General features: G+C 37.3%; 3 protein-coding genes across 6 annotated transcripts; 2 read left to right on the plus strand and 1 right to left on the minus strand.

Annotated features, from left to right (window-relative positions):
* Nucleotides 1-104: 104 nt before the first annotated feature.
* On the minus strand, nucleotides 105-3,645 carry denr (density-regulated protein). The gene is made up of 8 exons (XM_043231447.1): nucleotides 3,486-3,645; nucleotides 2,662-2,772; nucleotides 2,509-2,528; nucleotides 1,883-1,967; nucleotides 1,532-1,630; nucleotides 731-847; nucleotides 494-633; nucleotides 105-399 (listed from the first exon to the last, which is right to left on the minus strand). Exons 2-8 carry the CDS (start codon nucleotides 2,759-2,761, stop codon nucleotides 355-357), a joined length of 606 nt encoding a protein of 201 aa, XP_043087382.1. The 5' UTR covers nucleotides 2,762-2,772; nucleotides 3,486-3,645; the 3' UTR covers nucleotides 105-354.
* ccdc62 (coiled-coil domain containing 62) lies at nucleotides 2,411-11,889 on the plus strand. Its single transcript, XM_043231448.1, has 14 exons — nucleotides 2,411-2,452; nucleotides 4,230-4,290; nucleotides 4,376-4,416; nucleotides 5,033-5,170; nucleotides 5,564-5,756; nucleotides 6,834-7,000; nucleotides 7,144-7,245; nucleotides 7,340-7,511; nucleotides 7,692-7,805; nucleotides 8,267-8,355; nucleotides 8,948-9,048; nucleotides 10,404-10,539; nucleotides 11,433-11,651; nucleotides 11,755-11,889. The coding sequence occupies exons 1-14, from the start codon at nucleotides 2,426-2,428 to the stop codon at nucleotides 11,803-11,805; spliced, it is 1,611 nt and encodes a 536-aa protein (XP_043087383.1). The 5' UTR covers nucleotides 2,411-2,425; the 3' UTR covers nucleotides 11,806-11,889.
* On the plus strand, nucleotides 11,825-27,820 carry LOC122333730 (huntingtin-interacting protein 1-related protein). Of its 4 annotated transcripts, none has more exons than XM_043231439.1 (36): nucleotides 11,825-12,296; nucleotides 12,449-12,504; nucleotides 12,607-12,715; nucleotides 13,534-13,597; nucleotides 13,894-14,036; nucleotides 14,113-14,169; nucleotides 14,248-14,328; nucleotides 15,429-15,505; nucleotides 15,583-15,644; nucleotides 15,991-16,131; nucleotides 16,221-16,278; nucleotides 17,139-17,214; nucleotides 17,365-17,496; nucleotides 17,586-17,635; nucleotides 18,761-18,833; nucleotides 18,919-19,102; nucleotides 19,496-19,584; nucleotides 19,809-19,925; nucleotides 20,347-20,448; nucleotides 20,556-20,750; nucleotides 20,836-20,946; nucleotides 22,203-22,397; nucleotides 22,571-22,721; nucleotides 22,815-22,901; nucleotides 22,987-23,094; nucleotides 24,377-24,513; nucleotides 24,599-24,709; nucleotides 24,791-24,849; nucleotides 24,927-24,957; nucleotides 25,436-25,498; nucleotides 25,583-25,683; nucleotides 25,764-25,869; nucleotides 25,953-26,076; nucleotides 26,807-26,868; nucleotides 27,088-27,417; nucleotides 27,535-27,820. In XM_043231439.1, the coding sequence occupies exons 3-36, from the start codon at nucleotides 12,620-12,622 to the stop codon at nucleotides 27,541-27,543; spliced, it is 3,582 nt and encodes a 1,193-aa protein (XP_043087374.1). In that variant the 5' UTR covers nucleotides 11,825-12,296; nucleotides 12,449-12,504; nucleotides 12,607-12,619; the 3' UTR covers nucleotides 27,544-27,820. The 4 variants fall into 4 exon arrangements, with proteins under 4 accessions (XP_043087374.1, XP_043087373.1, XP_043087372.1 ...); XM_043231438.1 differs by having other exon boundaries at nucleotides 12,611-12,715; XM_043231437.1 differs by having other exon boundaries at nucleotides 11,825-12,504.
* The last annotated feature ends 29 nt before the right edge of the window (nucleotides 27,821-27,849 follow it).

Consider the following 27,849-nt stretch of genomic DNA (forward strand, 5'->3'; position numbering starts at 1 on the left):
TGTTGTTCTTACCCTTTTGAAATGCATTTGTAAATCATCAAACTAGAAACCTACTACAACGTTGCATTGGGGGCAGTGATAAAAGAAACGATACACAAAAGAAGTGTGTCGAATGAGACCGAAATTTATTAGTTTGCATGTGAGAAATGCTTTAAGTCACATCATTCCAGACCTTTGGCAACCAAGAGACAAAGCAGCTATCAAGAACTGAAAAACCCCAAGGATGAAGCCAAGTCCACGGAAATTCTATACAGTAAATAAAATAGATATAAAAGGGCTTTATGTCAATGTGTACATTTGGCCAGGTTTGCTGTGTCATGTCGCATCCGTTTCAGTAAAAGTGCATATTGGGCTTCACTTTTTGACCTCTCCAAGATCATCAATGCTGTCATCGTCCACCTGTGGGGTCACATGAATATGAACATGTCAAAAACAGCTTCAATAAAGGTTCTTCTGGTCAGATTTTGCAGCCGGATCTGGGATGCTCGCTTACCTCAGGCCACTTTTCTTGGATGACGTCAATGATGTCATCTGTAAAGTCTCCCTGAATGATGATTTCATCTTCTGCTGTCACCGAGGCACCGCAGGAGAATTTTTGAGCAAAGAACCTCTGAGCCTCTTTAAGTTCAATGTCTGATGTAGATCACAAAACAACAAAGAAGTTACCATACGGTGAAAATACAGATGACCGACATTATGAACGTGTAACTACAATCGTTCACAGCCTTACCAAAAGTGGCCAGGCCACAAACCCTTGTGACGTATTTCTTTTTAGCTCGTGGGATTTTTGCTATTGTGACTTTTTGAGGGACGGTCTTCTTTTTCTGTTTGATTTGACCTCTTCCACCTGCAAAAGGAGAAAGTTAATAATAAATTATATTTTCACAGCCAGACTAACTCAAATGTCAAGACATCATGTCAGTGATGTTTTGGTAGCAAATAATTTGTTACAAATAAATGTCGGTAATTGAAATAAAACCTGAAGATGTAAGCTAAAATTAAACCTTAAGTTATAACAATAAAGGTTAACTGAAAATATTAATAAACACTATTTTGATAGAAATAACAGGTTTGAATTTATCTAACATAAAAAAGAAATTAAAATAGCCTGTTAATGAAGCTCAAATTACCAAACCATGGACAAAACCAACATATTTTCCTTATGTAATAATTTAAAATGACTTCATTGGACAGATGACAGTTTATCACTTGCAAGATGGGGTATTAATAAAAGTTGCCTGTAGAAATGTAATTTAAAAAAAAAGCTACAAGAGAAAAAAAAGTTAGGTAACATTTTATACCCATAATGCACTGGCCTCAATCAGACTAAACATTAGTATCTATAGTTTTTTTTTTACAAAAACCCCGGCACTGTCAAAAGTTCATTGGATGATGCACCATATGTCATCTGGCAAACCTTTGCTAATGAATCTTTGTGCAAAAGATTGTTGGATGTGGTGTTTAATTTGTGATATGCACTTTAACTTCTCCAAATCGTTTTTTTGTTTAATAAAAAAGAAAAACATTTAACCTCTTTTTTGTTTCTTCTTCTCCTCTTCCTCTCCCGCAGGGGGCGCCTCTCCACCGCCGCCGCCTCCTCCTCCGCCTCCTGTTGTTTCCTTCTTGGGTGCTGTACAACAGCAGTGACATCAGTGATCAAACTACTAACTGGTACAGCAGAGCATGTCATAATGGTGCCAAACGCATTCTGTTCGTCTCGGTGTCAAATATGAAAAAGACACTTAGAGATCAAACAATCCTGCAAGAGTCAAAGCTATGGAGGCATAGATAAAACGGTAAGCGAGCTAGAATGGTAAGAAAGAGAACTTCATATGCATTTGGTGACGTTTTAACAGTTGCTATGAAAGAAAAATCTGCTTACCAAGCGTCAGTTTAGCAAACACATCAGGAAAGTTCTTCTCAAGCCACTGTTTGCACTTGGCCGGCTCAGGCATGTACTCACAGTACTAGGAGAGCAAAGCAGAAGCATTTTATTCATTTGCTTAAATAAAAAAGGTTGGTTGCTTTTTAACTGTTTTGTGTACAATATTGGTTATTAATGGACAAGCGAGGGCCACCAACAAGTGTCTATCATACATAGGAACTCATTCAATGCTACCTTAAAAGCATCTCAGGATGCAACTTGTTTGAAGGAGTGTACAGAGCCAGAATAAATCGCATGTTAACTTTAAAGAAGCTAAAAATAATATAGATTTGGAAGACTTTTTTTAATTGTTTTCCATTTCCAACAACAGAATAGTTGAAATGTGCAGTGGATCCTCTGCAATGAATGGGTGCCGTCAGAATGAAAGTCCAAACAGCTGGAGTTTATCAGGTGTTTGGACTCTCATTCTGACGGCACCCGGTTCAATTGGTGAACAATTGATGAAATGCCAAATTTCTCCAAATCTGTTCCCATGAATCCATGATCTACATCTTGGATGGCCTCGGGGTGAGAAAATTTCCATTTTTTTGGTGAATCATTCCTTCAACGCGTGATGCACTCACCTCTACTGGCAGAGAACACACTGCAAGTAGAAAAAGAGAGAAATGCTAGGGTTACGTAACTGCAAACCAGAATTATTGAGATGAAAAGATTCCCAACTTTATTTAACTCACATTACAGTAAGCATTGGCAGCAAATGAATGACTTTTTCTCACCTCCACAATAGAGAACTTTCAGTGGGTACTTTGCATCTGGGTCGGCCCGATCCACTTTATTTTCTGGTGAACCCGACTCTGCATTCTCAGTAGTAGCCATATTACATGAATCTACACAAATCATACGGATGGGTTATTTTAGACTGACTTTAGTCATTTGGCATTTTAGACAACACGGCTAACTGACGCATACAGACCAACACCTGAATTCAAAACGACTCTGCGAGGAAAACGTGCATTTTATTAATTCACAAAAACCTAAACTAAGGCGTTTACAAAAATGGCAAAACCAATATGGTGGCCTCATAATGCATACAGAAATGTGGTCTGTCTGAACATGGTTATACTAAAAACCTATAATAGATAGAACTAACCACATGTAAACTGTTATGACAAAAGGCCCATCTGACAGAGAGAGACCTTCCACATATTACTTCAGCATGATTTATCAACCTTGAGTCATTTGTTTTAAATTAATAAGACTCTCAAAACGTACTATTTAGGTTCGTAAAATCACAAAAGATTCATTCAAGTACATTTAAACCCATAAATTGTCAAGTGCCAGCAACACCCTAGTGGTGCTTTACAGATACTAACCAACACACTATGATCAGATGCAATGGGTCCGATCAAAGGCTCTTCTTAATACACTAAAAAATGCATCCAACTGCTGTTTAAAACTCTTTTAGAGTCACTGACAGTGACTTGAACATAGAAGCCTCCGCACAATGATCATCCATCCACTCCATTGAGCACCCATTCATTAGCTAGCACTGCTAATCAGAGCTCTCCTACAGCAGTCACGCGCTCAAGCTCATACATACCCCGTCGAAATAATCTCAGTACAACTTGCTTTTGAGTAACACCTTGATCATTATTAAATTAACTCGTGCGGGTGTTCCTTAAAAGGTGAAAGAGTTCCACTGTTGCTCAGCACACCTTCTGTCTGATTTGGCTTTGGGTCCTGACAACGCCTCTCCGAGGCAGAGCAACAACGCAGTCCGCGCCTTTGCCGTATTACATACCCACTTCGTCATGCGATATTTTTTGAATACTATAATTAATACTAAATTAATAATGTCAATATGTGTTTTACATTTTTATACGACATTTTATGTAACTAAATAAACAATATAAGAGTAAACAGAATCTTTAACGAATCATTTTAATCAGGCATCTCTTTGGATAGCCCTGTTAAGCGCGGATCATAACATGCAGTTTGAGAATTCAGAAAATAATCACCCGCTTATTGTCACATACGTTTCACAGTGATTCTATATTCAAACGTTTAATTGCACAAAGTTACCATTGATTATGTTTAAGGGTTAGGCTGTTTATGTTGCACTTGTTGTTGTTTTTTAACCCCGAGTGTCTTGTTTACACTTAAATGATGCATCTTTAAAAACAATCAAACTAGACTCTGCCATAATCAGGCACCGATAACAAGATATTGTTTGCATCGCTGTGATGTTGACGCTGCTGTTTTGCTCCTTTAAAGCGAAGTTATACGAAGTATAAGTAATTTTGTCTGCTAGTTCAGACATTCATTTGTCAGTGTGTGTCCAAAGCCAGATGTGATGGAGGAAAGAAGAAACTCTAAAACTCTTGGAAGTTTTTCAGTATCAAAAGGTGATGAACCTCATGTAGACACGAAGGAATATGAGAAGTTATTAATCTAAAACATGGTGATTTTTTGCAATTAATTAATTTACAGGATCTCCAGTGGAGCCCTGGCACAGTACTCCTGTAAAAAAGGTTGGTTGCTTTTTAATTGTTTTGTGTACAATATTGGTTATTAATGGACAAGCGAGGACCACCAACAAGTGTCTATCATACATAGGAACTCATTCAATACTACCTTAAAAGCATCTCGGGATGCAACTTGAAGTTGTTTGAAAGTGTGTACGGAGCCAGAATAAATCGCATGTTAACTTTAAAGAAGCTAAAAATAATATAGATTTGGAAGACATTTTTTAATTGTATTCCATTTGTGTTATTTTATACTTGCAATGAATTTACGATGGTCCTAAAATATGAAAAACAGATGTGTAGTGATGAGAAGTGTGGACTGATAGCTGATCTTTTAAAAAATAATCATAAAGCATTACTAAAAAGCAAATGCTCTCCATTTCTATTCTAAACATTTTCTCTTTAAACATATTGAATACTAATTGCACTTTGAATGTGTATTGTGTTGCATTTCTGTATGCATAGTTTATATGTAGATTGTATCTGTATTGTGATGTGTTCATGTTCCTTCATACTTATTGTAAACTTGGTTTTAGGTCGAACTGTTATATTTAAAATTTTACTTTACACTCATTGCTGAATAAAAGATTTGATTCTGAGTTTATGATGCTCAACTTTTCAGAATCTTTTTGCTGCTGCTGAGGCGCCAGATGTTTCTTCCATCAAACTCAAAGATGAAAACAGAACAAGGCCTGCAGGACTTAGTCTGCAAGACCTTTCAAAACCGATGTCCTCTTTCTCATTAACACAAGATTTCCAGGTAACATGTTTGAAGTTGCTTGAAGTCTCTTGCTGCTTTTTGCAGTGCTAATTCCCAGTCTGTCAGATATGATTATATTTTGAAGGTATGGTTCACACAAAAAGCAAAATTTGCAGATAATGTACCCTCAGGCCATTTAAGATGTGAGTTTCGTTCTTCGTGGTAGCACGATTATATCGCTTAGCATTACCAACGGATGCTCTGCAGTAAAAGGGTGCCGTCAGTATGAGAGCTGTAATAATCCATATGTAATCCATACAACTCCAGTCAAGCAAATAGCTGCGTGTTTGGCATTTTCAGTAAATTTTCATTTTTGGTATAGCTATTCCTAAACTGAATGATCTGGAAAGTCTTGAATCATTTTGTATTGGCCCGTTTTTGTGCCATTACTAGACCCCAGTTAATGGATTGGAGGCCTCCACTATCCAGAGGCAGCGTCTGGAGTTGCAGCTTCTCATAGCAGAACTGAAGGACCGCGACCAGGAGCTCAACACTATGGCAGCAGCTCATCACAAGCAGCTGCTGTCCTGGGAGCAGGACCGTCAGAGAGTGCTGATCCTGGAACAGAGATGTGCCCGACTGGAGGGTGAGAGGAACTCCACAGCAGGGTTAAATAAAACAAACTGAAACTATTAGAAGCATTTTTGTTGAATCGAAATAAAATATGACAAACTAACTGAACTAACTGTTTTTTTGAAGCACTACAATTAGCAACTGGATTTAAATCGTAAATTAATACTGAAATAAAAATAAATTAAACCTAAATTATACGTGACAAAAACATAGCAAAATTACTTAGCTTAATATGCTTAACCAAAGTGAAAACTGAAAATATGGAATAAAAGCTAATACAATAGTGTAGTAATGATAGTATAATATAATAGTATAATGAAAATAGCACTGCTCTAGTTGCACTGCAAGTTCACTAATAACCCTACACCAAAACACTATAATTTCCACTCTTTTTCTGTCCCATAAAATTACATCGTTTTTGCTACTATACTTTTAAAGGTGCTGTATTTAAAGTGTTAAACTAGGTATTGCAGCCCAAATTCAAAATATTGTAGACGGTTTTTTTTTCGCCCGGCCTTTCCTTCTCAGACTTGACGCAGGTTGCCAGATTCCCCCCTCAGACCCCTTTTCAAATACGCTGAGTTTTCTGCCAACTGGCAACCCGAGGTTCAGAAACACGATTGGGTAAACTGGCAGTGGGCGAGTTTCACAAACCAAAGCAGAAGCCGACATTTCAGGCCGGAACAGGCATTTTCAAAGGAGAATAATTGATTGTAGCATTGTTTTTCAGATAAACAAGCAAGTTAACTTAGCATATTATCGTATTTTTATGCTTTAGTAGAATCAAAATCCTACATACAGCACCTTTTAATTATTCTATATTCCTCAAAAGTATACACTTAGTGTTCAAAGTTGCTAGAAATTCAGTTTTTATGAAATAATCAGAGAAACAGTGTCTTCTGCTACCTATTTGAACATATTGTAAACTGTTATGCAAAACTGAATTTTCAGCATCAATGCTCCAGTTTTTTGTACCACGGTTCATTTTCTTTCCCCCTTTTATATTTTTTTTGTGGTTTATTTTATCCATTTTTGCTGATTAAAAGTTTAGTTTTTTTTCCAAAAAATTTGACTTGTCATGTTTGTTTAGATGAGCTGGAGAAGCGCAACGAGGTGATCAGAGCTCTCAGTAAGAGGACGAAGGTGGCTGAATTGAGAGAGAAAGACGTGTACAGAGAGCTCAACAGCACCCAACAGCAGCTGCACGAGCTGAGCTGCCGACAGATGAACGCCACCAGACACGAGCAGGACTTGGAGGTGAAGTCAGATCTGTTTTTAGGCCTGAACTTTTGGCCCATATCCTGTTCCCATTCCTTCATCTTCCCACATCATTACTTGTCAACTCTCTTTAGCCTATGATAAAAAATTACTTATGATTTCTTATACGTTGTTATTCATAGGAGAGGAACCAAAGCCTGAACTCCACGGTCATGATGCTTTCATCGCAGGTGGGACAGCTGCAGGTGCGAGAGGAGGAGCTCAGCTCCATGCTTAAACTGAAGGTAGGAGAGACTTAAACTCATGGACGCATACGTTATTATATATCCTGATTATTCAGACACATTTAGTAAGCGCATGATTTTTTTTTTTCACCAGGATAAAGATATGATTGAGGCCACCAATCACATTTTAGAGCTGTCCGGTCGTCTTTGCGAACTAGAGAAATCGCTCGAAGAGCTGCGAACACGTGAGAGCAAAGCCCTGCAAGAAACGGAGGAGCACAGACACCGTTTCAGAGAGAGCAGACACAAAAACACACAACTGAAAGGTAGTTATTCCACAATCTCTCGCTGTGGCCGAGATTGAATAGTAGCTACTTTTAAACTTTGTTTTGCGCCTGTTACAAAAGTGCGTTCTAAGTAGGATTATGTGTAGTGTGAATGAATTTAGGCTGAATCTGTCAGGATGTTGTCAGTACGTGTTTAATTTTTATTTAATGTTTTTGCAGCTGAGCTTCAGGAGAAAACCGTAGAGAACAACAGCCAGAGAGAAGAGCTCATCCGTTTAAAGCAGGAAAACCAGCTGTTGAAGAGACAACAACAGCCACTAGAGAAGAGGCTCTGTTTCATCCTTTCTTAAAGCATCATAGAGGCTCCAGAAACCAGCATGTTGAAGAAAGACATCACTTCTGTTTTATTTTTAAACTTCAGTTGATGAGTACTGCCACTACAAATCGGTTGAATTGGTTTAATTAATAATTAGTCTCTCTTTTTTTATAGTATCATATATATTGTAAATTCATTAGTAAAGTTCAACTAATGAACTCCAAACAGTATTCTTTAGTTTGGGGAACTTGTTATTAATGACTATTGCCTAAAAATGAAAGTCTTTGTAATAATTAAAATCTCTGAAAGCAAGATTTGACGATTTTATCTTTTACTGGTTTCAGAGCAGCGCCATAGACTGCATCTGTTCATCATCAGCAGTGATGCCTAAATGCAGAATCATATTTTAAAAAGTCTTTTCATGATTGCTTATGCTTACTGTTTTAAATTAATGGAGGTTGTCGTATCTGTTGCCCAGATGAAGATAAAAGCTGGAGGGATGAATTATTTGAGCTCTCCCGATCAAAACATGCTCGAGTGGAATCTGAGCTGATCTGTCTGCGGCAGGTACTGTCTTTCAAAACTCCCTCCCTGTACAACATCTTTTTCCAGTCAGCGTTCATTTTTAGAAATCTCTGTACTTCCTATTTGTTCCGGAGTAGTCTTTCCGGTTTTTCAGCATGCTTGTAGGACTTCCTGCATGCCCTTTCCATGACTCGTGACTGTCCTAAAACAGCACCAGTAATCTTATAACAGGCTATAACCCAGTGTTACTTCAGTATTGAGATGCTATTACAGTTTTCAGTTAATTTTTTTTTTTTTATTATTGTGTATTTTTGTTTATTTATTTTTATTTTAGCACTTGAAGAAAATTGCAAAATTGTATAGTTTTAAGGTTTTTCTGTGTATTTTATTTAATTTCAGTTAAAGTAAAAAATAACAAAGTGTATTTTATGGTTTTAGTTAGCGATGATTGCCCTGCTTTAACCCTTTTGCCTTTTTAAATGTGAATCATTTCCTTTTTAATGGGCCTTTTCACATTTCTCTTATCTGGATCCATATTTCTGTACCTAAAGCATTAAATGTTCTGATTAGTTAGGATTTTCAATCGTAATAAATGATCGGTAGGGTTGTGATTATTGCATATGTGTTGTGACAGGTGTGTGAAAGCCAACAGAATGACCTCCAGCTGCTGAAGTTGAACTTGGAGAGCGCCAGAGAGGCACTTCGGCATCATGAGGGTCAAAGGTCACACGAGAGGTGGGCATCTACAACATGCAGCGTTTTATAAAGCTTTTATATTTTTAAAAGCTTAGTTGTGATCTTAAGTTTTATTTTTAACAATTTATTGTGTTTTTTTTTGTTTTTTTGTAATATTGTAAAAAAAAAAAAATTTATTTAAATACTGCTAGGTTTAATATATTGTGTTAGTTTTAGTTTAGTTTTTATAAATTAGGTTTTATGTTTTCTGTTAATGTAATGTTACTTATATTAGTTTCATTTATTTTCATTTTGTTTTTATTTAATTTTAATTTTGTGTTTGTATTTCCATTTAGTAATTATAGTTCTTCAGCTTAAACGTATTTCATTCATTGGCCGAAGCAATTTCCAATTTTTTAAAATTTGTTTCAGTTTTAGTTGACAATAGTAACCCTGGTCTAGGCGTCTTGAGTTATGGGTGTTATTGTGTTCGTAGGGCTGATTCTGGTTTAGGAGACAGTCATGTGCTAGAAAACAGTGATCATCAGGAAGGGACAGAACTAGAAACAGGGCTAATGTCCACCCTGTGCCACAACACAAGCGGAAATGCCCCATCGATTTTATTGCAGCGCCCTTGCGTTGAAATGGAAACTCAGACTGACTTCGAGGATCACTTTGGCGTGGCTTTGAACGTCACAAACCATGAATTCACAAAGCTTTCAGCTGTAGCGGAAAGTTGCTGTGGCACCGACATTAAGAGCAGCTGTGATACTAGCCAGTGTGACATCAGCGAACAAGAATCACCCAAGATGGAAATGAAGGAAAGAGCGAACAGCTGTGTTGAGCCGTCTTCCCAGTCCCATCCCAGTGATAACGCTGAAGACCCGCATTGTCAGGCAGTGTATCGTGACACTAGAGCTGATGTGGATTTAATGGCCGTCATCGACTTTGATTCAAAGACAGGAACCCCTGTATGTGTTGTCGATGTGGATATCAGTCCAAGAATCTCTTGGTAGGCTTCCCTAGCTTTGAAACATTGCGAGTTAGGTTGTAATCGTAGGTTTGTGCAAAAAAAGTTGCTCCTGATTCAGTCCAAAACATTTACATTTATGCATGTGGCAAATGCTTCCATCCAAAGCAACTTGCATAGCATTCGATTGTATTTCATCAGTTAAAACATTCCCTAGGAATCAGACCCACACCTTGGTGATGCTGAAAGCACGCACCAAATTTAAAAATAATATTAGCATTTTCTAGCGGATTGAAGGAGAGCTAATAAATCTCCTACCATAATAAAATGCATTGCCCTGAATACTGAAGATTTTATGTAGGTATGTTTTTAAGATCAGGTAGGCAAAAAACTATTTTGATTGCGTCGGTGTGATCATAACCGTGACTTTCTCTTCATTAACTAGCGCAGGAGATCTGAGCCTTCTTCATCTGGATTGCCCCTCCCCCTGTCACAGAAGTAGGCGGAGCTCTGTCTGTTTACCCGATTCTACATTAAGCATTGAACTTTGCGCCAATGATGTAGCTCGCCATGGCAATGAGGTAGTTAAACAATACAATACAAAACACAACTATATATGTGACCCTGGACCACAAAACTAATAATAACAATACAGTTGACTGTATGGGTCAAAAAAATTATTAGGATATTAAGTAAAGATCATGTTCCTTAAAGATATTTTACAAATTTCCTACCATAAATATATCAAAACTTAATTTTAATATGCATTGGTAAAGACTTCAGTTGGAGATATACATGTATACACACGGACAAAATACAAAATATTAAAACAAAAAATATTTGATGCAAGGTCGCTAAATGCAGTCCTTCTGCTAAAAGGTAGTTTCCGACAGCAACAGCAAATGACAAGAGGATGTTCCAAGCATGCCTCTCATCTAATGGAGCTTAAATAAATACAACGGATATCATCCACTGTCATTTTTTCCAACACCAGCATATATGATATTTTCTCTCACACATATATCTGCTTATCCGCATGAGAAATTTTTTAGTTTTAAAAATCTTGCAAGTTTCAGAAAGTTTTAATCTTTTTAGTTTTAAAAAGCTTAGCTGGAGATTGCAAGTGTCGTTACAGTGCAAATGATGTAAGTGATGAACGTATATAATATATAATAAACAGAAAACTTATAGATGCCGTAATATTCCCTTCTCACATTGGAAACTGCAGGTTTTCACAAAGACGCACTTAATAGACAGGGAAGGGCGTGGTCTCAAAATTAAGCATGAAAGATGCATCATAACACCAGCACTCATACTTCATTAAATAAATAACAAACATTTAATTTTTAAGTGATTTTTACAATTTAAATAGCATTTTTGATGATAATGACGATTATTATTATTATTATTAAAAAATACTTGTTTTGTACAACAGAGTAGTATCGACCTCTTCGTGTATTTTCTTGTAACGCAGGAGGGCTACAGTTCATCTACAACACGATTACAGCGTCTGCTGGCTGAGTCTCAGGAAATGGTAGCAAGTTTGGAAAGTTCAACCAAGAAATCTGTCAGCCCAACGAAACCTCCGAGCCCGATGACCTGCGACGCCATTTGTCACCTCCAAAGTAACCACGGCAACGGCAGCCACACCCAAACCTCCACCCACAGCCAGGAGAACAGACAAATACACGGGGTACCTTACACATCACAAAACTCATTTACATAACCATTTAATGCGTGGCGCGCATCGAGGTGAAACCGCAGCTGAACGCCACATTCTCCTTATTGTCTCAAAGGAAAGCGAGCAGATCGAAAGCAGCCCTCGTTTGCATCAAGGAAGCGAGTAAAGTGGTCCACGAGAAGCGGCGAATCACCATTTACTTCCATCTTCTCTGCAGCTTCTCAAAATAAATCAGTTCTTTGCAACCAAAGAGGCACAAGCCGTTTTTACAGATTCTATAATTCCACTTTTTTTTTTAAAAAAAAGCTATTTTTATAATATGTGTATAAATAATAAGCGTTAACGATTAATGCTACAGAAGCACTACCTCTGAACGATGTAAAGACTGTCGTTATTTATAAACTGCTTTCTTCAAGAGTTAAACCTGTCGTACGAGATGACACAATGGTGCTGCTTGTTTTTTGTCATTCCAGTTTCACCGTCATCGAACCTGTTTGGTTTCAGAGATAATGAACTGTGATGTGGCTCTTGTCCTGATCATTGTGTTTTACACCTGAAATGCAGTCTTGTTCTCCCATTAAGGACAAGGCGCCATCAGCTTTTTCAAAAGACACTAATTTTTTGCCTGATTTCAGGACATTTGAAAGAACAATAAAGGTCTTTACATAAACTTTTTTTAAAATTTATTTTATTTTTGTGTTTTTCTAAAAAAAAACAATTCACGCTTTAAATAGTTGGAAAGTGTAAACTTTTTTTATTTTTTCGGTATTTATTTTATTTTGCATGAAATACAATTTCACATTGATTAGACGCTGTTCATATACGCGTGGAAAACTCAGGAAACTCACCTGTGTTGACGTGACAGGTAGGTCTCAGGTGTGTGTGTGTGTGTGTGTGTGTGTGTGTGTGTGTGTGTGTGTGTCTGTCGGGCCTTACGTGATCATTTGTGCATCTGGTTTCATTTGAGGAAGGAGTTAGACATGGCCTCAAAGAAAACCGAATCGAAGAAAAATGAGAGAACGGACAAATCTGAAAAAGCTTTAGCTGCAGAAAAGGAGCAATTCGTCAAACTTCAGGTGAGAAAGACACTGCGCGCGCACTGCTTTTGCAAGAGTAAAATGTTACTAAATAAATTTATTTAAATGACAAATCTATTTAATAAAATATTCTGCGAGTGTTAATGATACCATTTATGCTTTTGTGTTTTCGTTTTAATTTGAACGAGGCGCTAATATGACAAAACCCCTCCTGATAAATAGACTCCCAGGTGTTTTTGTTATATTACCTTATCATTGAAACCGTTTAAAATGGCTTTCATATTTTAAATTCTCACATTTGATCGGGTGGAATCCCCGCGAAATGTATTTTATTGTACGCGCGTCGCTTAAAAACTATCGCCATTATGCTTCGATAACATCGTTTTATTGTACGTTCCTTGTTTTTGGGACATGCCTCATTATAATGCCATATTTTGACATGTACCTCGTAATATAAAGCCTCTGGGTATATATGTACCACATTGAAAACATGTTCGATGCAGCAGTAACAAGTTATTGCATACATGTACAAAATGTTTTGTATGGAAGCGTAACATTGAAATAATGTCTTTTACCATATAATAAGAACATACATCAAGATATTATTAAAGTGCACTGTAAATATCCTGGTATGCATATGTTCTTGCATTATTATATTACCAATAAATGAAATGCTATGCTGATGGCAAACACACTGTAAGATCAGATTTTCATCCTGGCCACAATTATTCACTTGTGCTTTATTATAACGTGTATTATTTAATATTTTTATATGGTATATTCATTTGCATTACAGGAATGCATCATTTGTTGTGTTTGATTAAAGATGTTATATCTCCATTTCATCCGCTTTATAGCTTCAAAGCATCACCAAATCCATCACCAATGTGGAGGCCCCTATCAAGGAGAAGTATGGACGCAGTATCCTTTAGAACTGATGCCCAGGTTTTCCAGACACAGCGTTTGCTTTATCAGTCAGTGTTTTTCAATGTGCAAGCCAGTGAGACTGGCTGCATTGTGCATATATCTTTATGTGAGCGTGCACCATGCATATGAATAAAGTTGCATTTAGTTATATATTTCCAGCTTTGTGTAAAGAAACGGGTGATAATATAGCTGCAATGCAAGATCCAAATGTGCTATATAACGAAAGCTATCAATCAAAATAAATGCTAAATATCATCTAGATTTGTTCATCGTCCTTAACTTCGGCACAGATATCATTTTAGGCACACATAAGGAAGGCGGCGCCGTCACGTTCTGGTCTCACGCCGTGAGTCTGCCGCTGTCCAGTAACGCCATCCTCAGCTGGAAGTTCTGCCACGTGGTGCACAAACTGCTACGAGACGGCCACCCTAACGTCAGTCTCTTCTACCGCTGACTTGAACAAATTGAAGAAATGAACCTGCAAAAATAACTTTATGTCTCTCTTGTAGACTTTACGAGACAGCAGAGGTCACACCACAAGCATTAGACAGATGGGAACGTTATGGGTTGGTGTTGAGCAAGTCATTTACATCACCTTTCATCTGAAACGTTAAGTTAAGTTTTGTTTGTTTACTGTGTTTTAGGGGAATCTGCACGATAGATATGGACATATTGTTGCGCTGTATGCCAAGCTGCTGTGTGTTAAAATCGATTTCCATTTAAAGGTAAGTTTAATGTTTCCTTCACTGTCCTATGAGTTTTAAAATATCTATCTATCTATCTATCTTTATGTATCTGACTATTTCTCTCTCTCTCTCTCTATATCTATCTATCTATCTATCTATCTATCTATCTATCTATCTATCTTTATGTATCTGACTATTTCTCCCTCTCTCTCTCTATATATATATATATATATATCTATCTATCTTATCTGTCTATTTCTATCCATCTATCTCTCTCTATCTATCTATCTATCTATCTTTATGTATCTGACTATTTTTCTCTCTATCTATATATGTATCTATTTTTCTCTCTCTCTATATCTATCTATCTATATGTATCTGTCTATTTCTATCTATCTATCTATCTATCTATATATGTATCTATATCTATTTCTCTCTATCATCTATCTATCTATTTTTCTCTCTCAATATATCTATCTATCTTTGTTTCTGACTATTTCTCTCTCTCTCTCTCTCTCTCTCTCTCTCTCTCTCTGTCTCTCTCTCTCTCTCTATCTGTCTCTCTCTCTCTCTATCTGTCTCTCTCTCTCTCTCTCTCTCTCTCTCTCTCTCTCTCTCTCTCTCTCTCTCTCTCTATCTGTCTCTCTGTCTCTCTCTCTCTCTATCTGTCTCTCTATCTCTCTCTCTGTCTCTCTCTCTCTATCTGTCTCTCTCTCTCTCTCTCTCTCTCTCTCTCTCTCTCTCTCTCTCTCTCTCTCTCTCTCTGTCTCTCTCTCTCTCTCTCTCTCTCTCTCTCTGTCTCTCTCTCTCTCTCTATCTGTCTCTCTGTCTCTCTCTCTCTCTCTCTCTCTCTCTCTCTCTGTCTCTCTCTCTCTCTCTCTATCTGTCTCTCTATCTGTCTCTCTATCTGTCTCTCTATCTGTCTCTCTCTCTCTCTCTCTCTCTCTCTCTCTCTCTCTCTCTCTCTCTCTCTCTCTCTCTCTCTGTCTCTCTCTCTCTCTCTCTCTATCTGTCTCTCTGTCTCTCTCTCTCTATCTGTCTCTCTCTCTCTCTCTGTCTCTCTCTCTCTCTCTCTCTCTCTGTCTCTCTCTCTCTCTCTCTCTCTATTTATGTTATTATCTATCTTATTTCCACCACAGCATCTGGAAATCCCACCAAACCTTGAAGCTCCCGAACATGTTCTTGATAAAGCCATCGCCATTGATATCAATAAAGTGTAAGAACATAATTACTTCAGTGAGCTTGAATAATCCGTTGATATAAATGATAATTAACTGATTATGGTATATACAGGTTTGACATGACAGGTGAGGTCCTGGAGTACATGGAAGCAGCTCTAAAGCTGCAAGAAACAGGTAAACGACATAATGCTTTTTAATACTCTGATTCGTTAATTACACATTAAATTGATCGAAAGTGACAAAAAAGAGTTTGGTAATGTTACAAAAAGATTGTACCAAGTCTAAGTTAATAATAAGTATAATGTGAAACTGAAACTGAAGACTGGGGTAATGATGCTGAATATTCACATTATAATAAATCACGTTTGAAAATATGTTCACATATAAAAAATGAATTGCATTTTAAAATGTAATAATATTCCAGATTTTTTCTGCATTTTTGATCAAACAAATGCAGCCTTGGTGAGCACAAGAGACAGCAGTGTGTGTATAATAAACATTGTTTACTTTTTAAACACAGTTTTCCGGCAGATGGAGTCCAACTCCACCAGCTCCACCACCCCAGTGGGTCAGTGCCGCCTGGCGCCGCTGGTTCTCGTCATCCAGGACTGTGGTCCCCTCTACAATTTCCTGGTCAAGCTCTTGTTCAAACTACACAGCCGTGAGTCTTGTACTTTACACTATACTGCTATTTCCATTTGTATGCATCATTTTCATTGAGTTTAACGGCGCCGTGCATCTGTTTCACAGGAATCCCGATGGATGCTCTGTTAGGACACAGAGAACGATTCCGTGAGCAGTTCAACAGGTAATCATGCTGTGTAAGAATTATTGTGTAGGAATTGTGTTTAATAGCAAATGCGGAAAGTTGTTTTTGTTGTTACCGATGACTAATGTATATTTATTGAAATAAACTTTCTTAAATTCAGAGATCAAAACATTATAATGTAATTAATACTTTAGTAAAAAGGAAAAAAGATCAGCTACCATTATCAGCCTAATCATAACACCGATTTATAAAAAAATAATAATAATAATATTAGAGATTACTGATAATGTACACTATAACTGAAAGTCATTTGGGGTTTGTTAGATTCCTTTTTTTTAGATAGATAGATAGATAGATAGATAGATAGATAGATGATAGAGAGAGAAATAGATACAGAGAGAGAGAGAGAGAAAGAGAGACAGATAGATAGATAGATAGATAGATAGATAGATAGATAGATAGATAGATAGATAGATAGATAGATAGAAATAGTCAGAAACATAAAGTCTCTTATGCTCTCTGTTTCAGCATGTATTGGAATAAAAGTACAGATAATATAAATGTATAAAGAAATTACACAATAATAGAAAAATAGAATAGTATTGTAAAATATTTAAAAGTGCTGTTTTCTATTTGAATCCACTAAATCCACTGTGGTTTATTTGCGTAATAGAAAGCTACATTTTTAGTATGTTTGATGTCACATGATCCTTCAGAAATCATTGTAATGTACTGATTTGTGCTTGCCTCACATTTGCTCGGAAACACTGAAACATTTTTTTTAAGATTCTTTGATAAATAGGAAGTTCGAAAGAAATGCGTTTCTTTACAGTTCATTCACATAGACAAATTTGGCAGATGCTTTTATCCTATTAAATTCACTTCTCTGTCCTCCACAGTTTGACGCAGTTTTTCGAGAGAGCGAGAGGGATGGAGTTTTTCAAGTCTATCATTCAGATTCCTGATCTTCCCGATGTAAGATCTTTACATCCATAAATAATTGGATTTCAAGTCATGTTTACTGAATTTTATTTTATTTTTTTATTCCAAATTGTGTAAAAGAAGTAATATTGACCGAAGGCGTAAAATGCCGAACAGATGAATATATGCATATGAATGTTGCAGGAGCCTCCTAATTTCCTGCGCGCGGCTTCATTCGCTGATCACGTGAAGCCCGTGGTTGTTCAGAATGAGACGTTGCCTGACTTCGACGACACGGACACACAGCTGGATTTCAGTGAAGGAAACTATCAGATGGTAAAAAGAGCCTGCGCTGGTCAAGCTTTGTAGACTGAAGGAAGTGCTTATTTGTTTTCATTTTAACTTTTGCTTATTTTGTTCGGCAGTATTATGGATTCAACCAGTTTGACCCTTCAGCTGACATACCAGAGCAAAGGTAACGCAGCACTTGAAAGCTCACTAATTTACTACTTATCAGTTTTTCTTTGACATTAGCAAGGCTTAGGGTGTATTCACACCTCAGTGTGTGAATATGATCCATTTGAGTGAACAGGCTCCCGTAGAATTTTCTTCTCTAGCCAAGATGAGCCAATTTTCACTTTGTTTTTTTTTATGCCTAATCCATTTCTACCCAGTGCCACTGTCAGTATATATATATATATATATATATATATATATATATATATATATATATATATATATATATATGAGCATGCTCTCTCTGGCGGATTCGTATTGCGTTAGTAAATGTACTCTCAATTGTAAGTCGCTTTGGATAAAAGCGTTTGCAAAATGACTAAATGTAAATGTAAGTGGTAGCAGAAAATCACGATTGGACTGTTTTCGAACTTCCTATTTTTTCCTGCTTGAGAATTTCTGTCCAATGAATGGATGACCTTAGCACACGTGTGGTTTTGTTTAAAATTTCTGGTTCACTTGCAGAAAAGGCAGCGTGAAAGCGAACCGTACCAAACCAAAAAAATAAACATTGTATTTGGTCCGGACCAAAGCAAGTGAACTGGTGTACGTTTCTGCTTTGAATACACCCTTTTTTTCTAGAGTTTCTGAAGAGATCTCACTGTCTCAAACTGATTTTTTTGTTCATCAACTTAAATGTTAATCTAAATGTCGACCGTTATTATTTTAGCGGCACTAATGTGCTGTTACAGATTTCTGAAAAAAGCACTTTTATTTATTTGTATTTAGTACTTCAACCTAAACTCAGCGGAAATGAGAAATGTTGTCTTGGCTTAATTTTAAAAGTTGCATTTTCAAATAATCCGGTTCTTTTTAGGATTAGAATTTCATCAGAGTTTTAGAAATTGAAAAACTCTATTTAAATTGAAAAGTCAGTCAAGCATTTGGATGCACTTGACTTAAAATTATGTTTGTTATGATCTTTAAAACCTTTTAAACCGATTCTTGAATTAGTTTTGTAGACAAAGATGTGTTATTCACAGTTTACATATTTTTTTTCCTAAATTGCTGAACAGTATTAACATGAACAAATTGGTTTGGTTTTTTTTTTTTTTAAATGTATCTATAATATTAATAAACACAGAGAGACTGAGGCTGATGCACTGAGGAAGGAACTTGAGGTGGTGAAACCAGAGCTGGAGCTCATAAAAGTGGAGGTTAGATGTTTTTCTTTATATACATCTGTCTTGAAGAAATGTTTTCTTCTCCTGTGCTTGACTCCCATCATCCGTGTGTCTGCAGGCCCAGCGTGCCGTGGTCCAGCTCAAATCTCAGGTCAATAAACTGGAATCCGAGCTTGAGGACCAGAGGACTCACAAGCAGATGGCGCTGGTGGAGAACGAACGTCTGCGCATGGAGGTGGAGGACCTCAGAACTCAGACCGCGGTCGCAGCCAGCATTCAGGCCACGGTCGAGGACGCGGGCAGTGAGTGACCTCTGACCCCACACTCACTTATATGCTACCTGTTTGTTTCTTCGGAAGAAATTAATATTTCATTCAGCAAGGATGCATTCAATGAAAGACAATAATGTCACAAGATTAATTTTATGACATTTATTTAAAATAAATGCTGTGCTTTTTCGAGAATAATGATCCTGAAAATTCAGCTTTACATCTCAGGAATAAATTGCAATTTAAAATATATTTGAAAAGAAACCAGTTAATTTGAATTAAAATAATTTCTTCACATTATTACTTTGCTTGCTGTTTTTTTGTTCCAATAAATGCAGCCTTGGGGTGAGTCTTCTTTCAAAAACAGAAAAAAAATATGAATAAAATAAAGTATGAATAAAAATCTCTTGCTCTCATGTTTTCTAGGTAGAGCTCAGACCGCTCAGATACATTTCACCCGACTCAAAGAGAAACACGCCGAGCTGGTCAGCAGACATGCTGATCTCATGCGGAAGGTAAAGACCATTTTGTGCCACTTTCCTCACATATTATTCATAAACAGTAACGGCCGCATGATATGTGATCCTCCAGTACAGTTTTACACGTTGTGTCCTAATGTGAGGAGTAATCCCCAAATATGTTGCTGCAAGGAGTTCTGGAGAAAAAAGTATCTTTGTTTGTCATAGATAACTTCTTCGCCGTATGGTTATTGTCATTATTGCTCATGATTTTCAATCAGAATACAGAGATGGCGAAGCAGCTCGGCGGCACGCAGCAGGCGCAGGAGGAGCTGCTCACTTACAAACAACAGATGGCGGTAGAGGTGGAACAACTGAAGCAGGACAACGGCTCCAAGGTTTTAAAATTGTATTTATCCCTGTGATGTAAAGCTGAATTTTCAGCATCATTGCTCCAGTCTTCAGTGTCACATGACCTTTTAGAAATCACTGTAATATGCTGATCTGCTGTTCAAGAAACTTTTGCTACTTTATATTTTTTTATGGAAGCTGACACATTTTATATGATTATTAAATAGATAAAATGTTCAAAAGAACAGCATTTGTTTGGATTATAAATCTTCTGTGACGTTACAAATGTAACTTTTGACCAATTAAATTAATCTTTTCTCAATTAAAGTAAAAAGAAATCCCCGAAAACTGAAATTGAACATTACTCGTCGACAGTCAGATTCCATTAAAACCAGTTCAGATTAATCTCATAAATATCTGCTGATTTATATCCGCCTGTCATTAATTGAAATGAACTGTGAATTTCAGCTGGAGGCACAGAGAGCGGAAATTGAACGTTTGAAGCAAGAGCTAGCAACCGAGAGGGCTGAAATGTTCCAAGTCCATAATACTTTGCAGAGCAAGGAGAAGGTACGAACTCTGTCAGCGTGCATAAATGACCCCAGATTTCTAGACGAGTGGCCGAATGCATTAAAAGTAAATACCGCAACGTTTGTGTGATCTGTGTCTGCTTATAGGCCGGGGACGAGTTGGGCAGTGTGCTGGTGGGTCTTCAGGCGGAAAAAGACACACTACTTCGCACAGTGAAAGATCAAGAAGCTGAGATCGCTCGCCTGCGTCAGGCCGCCCAGCTCCACCAGACCACCCTACAGCAGGAGAGAGACCGACATCAGAGAGAGACGACAGCGCTGCAGAACCAGCTCCAGGAGAGAGTCAGTGCAACTTCTCACCAGTTTTTGCTGTCATGACTGCAAACCAGCATCTGAATGAGTGCGTTCGCTGTTTGTTTCTGGTCAGCTGTGTCGGGAACAGGAGCTGCAGCTGGAGATGGAGAAACTGAGACGTGAGCTGGAGGAGAAGAGAGCGGAGCTGCTGCGTTCTCAAAGTGCTCTGAGCAGTAAAGAAACCGTGAGGATTTCCTTCTCAATAGACCACCTGTTACAAACAAATACAGGCTCTTACATGTGTGACCCTGGACCACAAAACCAGTCATAAGTGTAAAAATTTAGAAATTGTAATTTATACGTCATCTAAATGTTATTTCCATTGACGTATGGTTTGCTAGAATAGGACAATATTTCACGGAGATGCAACTATTTTAAAATCTGGAATCTGAGGGTGCGATAAAATGTAAATATGGAGAAAATCACCTCTAAAAGTTGTCCAAATGAAGTTCTTAGCGATGCATATAATTAATAAAAAATCAAGTTTTAATGTATTTGCGATAGGAAATTGACAAAATATCTTCATAGAACATGATCTTTACTCAATATCATAATGAGTTTTAGAGAAAAAGAATAAATCTAATTTAATATAATAATTTAATGATTAATTTTGACCCATACAATGTTTTCAAAACTGTACCTCAGCCTCAGGTTTTGTTGTCCAGGCTCACATTTGTGCCACTCTATGCATAACATGACTTTTTATTTACACAAGCATGCAGACACATAACATATTAGTGGGTGACTAATATGAATTTTATCAAATCTGATACAATATTTAGAGAGCGAGCTGACTGATCGCTTAATACTGAAATATTATATTAATTTTAAATTAACTCTATCTTTATTTGCCCTTCTAACTCTGTCACTCTCTATTCTAATTCTATTCTTTAAAAGAAACCTGTCCCTTTTAGACATGCACTCTATTTTTTTTCTAACTACTAGCATTAGCTTTTCTCATTTGTTTGCATTCCATCTATTATTTGTTTTCTTTTTACTAATTATTCAAATAACAAAAGCAAAAAAGCCTACTTAAACTAGCTTGCACCATTTTTTCAGTTCCGTCTGTTTTATTTATGTATTTATTTATTTATATATTATTAAATAAAAAAGTGTGTATTGCATTAGGCTGAGACTTGTTATAGCACTTGCATATAATTTCTCTTTGGCTGATTTTGATCGTTTTGATTATCCTGATTTGTAAGTTGCTTCGGATAAAAGCATCCACTAAATGACTAAATGCAATATAATATAATACGTTTTCCTCATTGCTTATCAAGTCTTCAGTGTCACATGATTATTTTTTCATATTATTTTTAGCCTGGCTAATATATACTAAGAACAAAGGATGTGGAACAAACAATCTCTGCTTATGTTCGGTCTTCACTTCACTACACCTTCAAAACTGTGCATTCTTTTGTGTTTGTGTGTGTGTTTCAGACAGGAGACCAGCTGAGCAGCGTGTTAGTGGGTCTGCAGGCGGAGAAGGAGGTTCTTCTACGTTCAGTGAAAGAACAGGAGGCTGCGATCACTACCCTGCGTCAGGCCGCTCAGCTCCACCAGGCCACACTTCTGCAGGAGAGAGACAGGAGTCAGAGAGAGCTGGCGGTTCTTCAGAGCCAAATGCAGGCCAAGGTCAGAAAAGCTAGAGATTGTGGGGAGGATTTCATTCATGCGTACATAGTTTGAAAATCCTGATTTGGAATGATTTAATATTGTTGAGGATGAACAGTATAGACATTTGAATGTAGCCCAGGTTTAGTTACCGTAATGTCTGTTGAGGTCTTGTGTGTTTTTTTTCTGTCCAGTTAAGTCAGGACTCAGGACTGTTGCAGCAGAAGCTGCAGGATGAGCAGTTCAGTCTGTTGCAGTGTGCTGTGGTGGAGGCCGAGGGCATCGTTCTGGACGCCGTGGCCAAAGTGGACGATCCACTACACGTGCGCTGCATAAGCACCCCAGGTCTGTCCTTCCTCACCCTCCTCCTCCTCATACCTCTGCGTATCCTCATCACTTCTTTCACTCTACATATATATATGTATTCTCTGCTTGCAGAGTATTTGATCAATCGTGCTGAGCTGACGTTAGCTTCCATTGATAAGATGCAGCAGAGTCATGCGGCCTTTTTGAGGAACATGGATGGTAAGATGTCGGTCATTCTCATTACTGCAGTAAGCTACAGATTGAGTTGTCAGTGTGATGTAATCTCTTCCTCCTCTTCTTGTAGACGCCAGTGGTTTGTTGAGGTCGGTGACCCAGTTCTCCCATCTCATCGCTGACACTATTGTTAACGGAGCAGGAACTGCACACTCAGCACCTACAGACCAAGCAGACCGTGAGAGTCCTAATTGTTCTTTATTGCTAAAAAGTGCACATAATGCACATTCAAAGTCAAGCTTTGTGTAATATTTACTAGGCTACTGCTATAAAATTGATATTCACTTCTTCAAATCAAGCTGCATTACCACAGTCTTTAGAGCAATTCAAGGTTTTGTATTTCAAAATCTGTACTGATGATTTGCATTAGAAAAACCTTCTAAAAACGTCTAATACATAGTTTTTAGATGGTCCAAGATGGACAAGTATAATCTATAATTTCTTCACAAAAGTTGCAAATGAACAGTATTTAACCTTATTCGTAGTTTTGATTAATACATTAATAGATTTACCAATGATGTGCATTAAAAAAATCCACCTAATACCAGATGGTTTTGTGTAGTTTTTAGCTGATCCAAGCTGCACAGTTATGGTTCCTAGATGCTCCAGATTGCTCTGGATACAATTTAAAATAGTTTTTATAATTTTTTTAAAGTTGCAAATTAACACCGTCTTTAAAGTTAAAATGTTCTATTACAAACATTTTGTATTACAACATTTGTGCTGATGATTTGCTATAGAAAATGCGGATGTGTTGAGCTTGAGTGCGTAGCACCAATAATGAAGATAAAGCGAATCACCTTTTGTGAGTTTATTCCTTATACTCTGTACATAATCTTGGTACCACATGCGCTCTTCAACATGCGCTTTTTACTCTGAACACTTCCGTATATAACAATGTAATAACGTAACATGCATATATATATATATATATATATATATATATATATATATATATATATATATATATATATATATATATATATATTAAACACAAAAAATAAAAGCTTAAGTTCAATACAATAAAGCGAGAGTGTACATCCTTTAACAGGATGGTTTTGCATGGTTATAGCTTCTTCAAGCTACTCGTTTATGGTCCTTAGATGCTACAAGCTCATTTATAATTTCTTAAAAAATAAGCAAATTACCACATAAGTTTTGCATTAGAAAATATATACAGATGACTGCATTAAAAAATGAACACAGTCTTTAAAGTTATTCAAATTTGCCTTGAAAATGCATGCAAAAACAGCTATACCAGATGGTTTTGCATGCCCATTAAAAGATTAAAATTTCTCATTTATAGTCGTTAGATGACTAATCAGCTGTAGACCTGGTTGTACCTTGGTAGAGCACTTTGATCAAGCTAGTTAGAGCTTGTTTACTATCTTAAACCAACAGCAAATTCACGGCTATTTCTTTCCCAACAGTCTAATGATTTTTGGTTACTTTCTCCATAGGCTTGACCGATAACTGCCGGGACTGTGCCACTCACTGCCTTCAGTATCTGAAAGAGCTGAAGCTGAAGGCCACTCTCCCGAGAGCTGACCCTACTGCTGTCCGCTATGTGGTCCAGCGTATCCTCAACCAAGGACAGGTGCGGGCGGACCAGAAATGGCATCTTCAGGCTCGATCTGTGTTTACGTGACATAATAAGTGACCTCTCTACCGGTCTCCTTCAGGACCTGCGGCCCAGGGGAGCAGACGTGAGGAAGGAAGAGCTGGCGGAAATGGTGGATAAAGAAATGGCTGCGACTTCCACTGCCATTGAAGATGCTGTGCTGAGAATGGATGTAAGTTACATTGTGCTAATGATGCTGGATTGAACTCAGGATTTGCTGTGACTTCATGAGTTTTTCTCTTATGTAATGCAGGAAATATTGAGCCAGGCAAGAAGAGATTCATCTGGGGTGAAGCTGGAAGTTAACCAAACGTTAGTTCGGGATATAGTTTCATAAATAACACATAAAATTGTTACATTATTTACATTTTAATTTTGTTCTGTTACAGCATCATTGGCTCGTGTTCCGATCTAATGAAGGTACGTTTAGATTCGAGACAAATATGTTGTTAAATAACTTGCTCATTTAACTTGAAATGCATGAAATTGATCAAAAGTGACACTAAAGATATATATATATATACTGTTCAAAGAATTCAAATGAATACTGTTCTTTTGACTGTTCTTTTTTCTTTGAATCCTGAACCCTAAAAATGGTTCCACATTCATAATAATAATAATAATAATAATAATAATAATAAATGTTTCTTGAGCAGCAAATCAGTATATTATAATGATTTCTGAAGGATCGACACTGAAGAGTGGAGTAATGATGCCGAAAATTTAGCTTTACATTTTAACATGCACTCAAACAGAAAACAGTTCATTTAAATGGTAATATTTCACAATATCTTTGCGTTTACTGTATTACCAAATTACAGCCTAAAAACTGACCCTAAACGTTTTAAATTGGTAATGTAAATCACGATTTTTCAATTAATTTTTCGTCACTCCATAGGCTATACACATGCTGGTGATGGCGTCTACTGACCTGCAGAGAGACATTGTGGAAAGTGGCCGGGTATGATTCGGCTAAATGGACAATTTTAGATAATTTTCCTAAATAATGCATCCTCAAACACCTTATTGCCCTATTTCATCTTAGGGTGCTGGTTCTGTCAGAGACTTCTATGCTAAAAATTCACGCTGGACGGAGGGACTCATTTCAGCGTCGAAGGCTGTTGGATGGGGTGCAACGCAGATGCTGTGAGTGTGTAGAATATTTAAGACTTTAACCTGGATTTATTAGTCTCAATCCCTGTAACTGATTTTATTTTCTCACAAAGTGAATCAGCTGATAAAGTCGTGACTGATAATGGCAAATACGAAGAGCTGATTGTCTGCTCTCATGAGATCGCAGCCAGTACGGCACAACTTGTCGCTGCTTCAAAGGTAAAATTCATAAGACCTATATAAGTGTGAATTTAATCCGATCCAACCTGTTGATTCTGACGCGTCGGTCTTTCAATTAACAGGTAAAGGCGGATCGAGGCAACAAGAAGCTCCAAACTTTACAGCATGCATCCCGTCACGTGAATGACATGGCCGCTGTTGTGGTGTCGTCTACTAAATCCGGACAAATGCAGATTGAGAACAAGAGTGAGTGTCATGGACACATGCAAAAAAACATCAAACATACTCCGTGCAAATAGTGAAGTTTGTTATCTCCAACAACACCAGAATGCACCTCAAAGGAATAGTTCAACCAAAAATTAAAACTGAAAAGGGCCTCACACTCAGACCATCCAAGATTTATATGGTTTCTTCATGGAAGCAGATTTTGAGATTTTTATTAATAGTGACTTGCTCACCAATTGATCCTCTGCAGTGAATGGGTGCCGTCAGAATGAGAGTCCAAACAGCTGATAAAAACCTCACAATAATTCACAAATAATCCATGTCCTTCAGTCAATGCCTTTGTAAGAAAAAATGCATTCCAAGGTGTTTTAACATAATTAAACGTGTTTCGGTCTAAAATATGAGTCCTTTATACATAATATTTCCTTCTTCAGTGAAAACGCCATCTTGTTTGAATCAGAAGATAAATGTACACATATCAAGCATTGTTTATAAGAAACAAAACAGTTCTAAAAAATATGTTGTTTTTAATGTGAGAAAAATAAGGGATGAACTTCACTGGAGAAAGCATTATTATGGATTATGGACTCTTATTTTAGCCAGAAGTGAAACGTCTTAAGGATGGATTTTCACTTTTATTTTTTAATCAGCGGTTTGGACTCTTCTGATGGCACCCATTCACTGCAGAGGATCCTTTGGTCATGATTAATGCTAAACTTCTAAACGTGTGTTCTTGCTTTTTTTTCCATAGGCTCCATGGACTTTTCCAGCATGTCTCTTATAAAACTCAAAACAGAAGAAATGGATTCTCAGGTAAATTAGCTAAAATGAAAAATAGGTTACAGAGGTACAGTATTAGGTATTAAAACACCCTTACATCATCCAATCAAATCAAATCAAATCAAGTACAAAATGATCATTATATTTTTCACTTTGAAATGCATCACGTGCAATTAAAGATTATTTCCCAGTTCTTTTTCATGCTTGAATTAGACTTTAAATGCATACGTGCAAACCCATGTTTGTTTGTAGGTGAAAGTGTTAGAGTTGGAGAAGCAGCTGGCGAATGAGCGTATACGATTGGGAGAACTCAGGAAAAAGCACTATGAGATGGGAGGGATCCCAATGGACTCGCCTCCAGTGAATACAGTCAACAGTTTTGACAGTTCGCTGCCTACTGTTTTTCCTGACCCTCCCAGTATTGAACTGCCCAGTCTGGATGCGTTCGCGCTGGACCCGCCCAGATTCGAACCGCTTCGCCCGGACCCTCCCAGACCGGAGCCCCCTGCGCCCGAACCTGCCAAAACCAGCTCCAAACGAACCTCGATCTTTCATAAATCAGGCAGTCTCCTCAAGAACGCAGTAAGTATGCGCAGACGCTGTTCGCTTTGGGACGCTTTACCTGCATTTCCAGTGAAAATATTGCCTTTATGTGAAGTCTAGATGCTCATTTGTTTTTCTTTTTTTTATCTACCGCAGTTTAGGTGAAAGGAGTCTGCGCCCTGGATGTATAAAGAAGAAACTTTATCATAAGTCTCTACTGTTTATCTTCCTTCATGCTTTGACAGTACAGTATGGTGTGAATTAAATATTTGAAATTATGCTTTTAATTTATATTAACATTTAGTGAATTGCCACAGTTACGTTTTTTTTGTTCATCAGCACCATCTGGTAGTAAATTTGGGATATTTTATCACCTTTTACGATTTTAAAGTACATGAACTTGAAGTTGTCAATGCAAACTGAAATAAAAAATGATTAATTATGTTGGGTTATATTGAGTTATCCATTTAA

This window comes from Puntigrus tetrazona, unplaced genomic scaffold (genome assembly GCF_018831695.1).
Source record: "Puntigrus tetrazona isolate hp1 unplaced genomic scaffold, ASM1883169v1 S000000373, whole genome shotgun sequence".
Taxonomy (NCBI): Eukaryota; Metazoa; Chordata; class Actinopteri; order Cypriniformes; family Cyprinidae; genus Puntigrus; species Puntigrus tetrazona.

Coding starts and splice junctions, on each gene's coding strand:
- ccdc62 (XM_043231448.1), top strand. CDS start 2,426: ATGATCTACATCTTGGATGGCCTCGGG. Junction 5,171..5,563: donor CATTAACACAAGATTTCCAG/GTAACATGTTTG, acceptor TGCCATTACTAG/ACCCCAGTTAATGGATTGGA. Junction 7,246..7,339: donor GCTCCATGCTTAAACTGAAG/GTAGGAGAGACT, acceptor TTTTTTCACCAG/GATAAAGATATGATTGAGGC.
- LOC122333730 (XM_043231437.1), top strand. CDS start 12,620: ATGGCCTCAAAGAAAACCGAATCGAAGAAAAATGAGAGAACGGACAAA. Junction 14,170..14,247: donor GACAGATGGGAACGTTATGG/GTTGGTGTTGAG, acceptor ACTGTGTTTTAG/GGGAATCTGCACGATAGATA. Junction 26,077..26,806: donor AATGCAGATTGAGAACAAGA/GTGAGTGTCATG, acceptor TTTTTTCCATAG/GCTCCATGGACTTTTCCAGC.
- denr (XM_043231447.1), bottom strand. CDS start 2,761: ATGGCTACTACTGAGAATGCAGAGTCGGGTTCACCAGAAAATAAAGTG. Junction 1,968..2,508: donor TGTGTTCTCTGCCAGTAGAG/GTGAGTGCATCA, acceptor TTGCTCTCCTAG/TACTGTGAGTACATGCCTGA. Junction 634..730: donor TTGTGGCCTGGCCACTTTTG/GTAAGGCTGTGA, acceptor GATCTACATCAG/ACATTGAACTTAAAGAGGCT.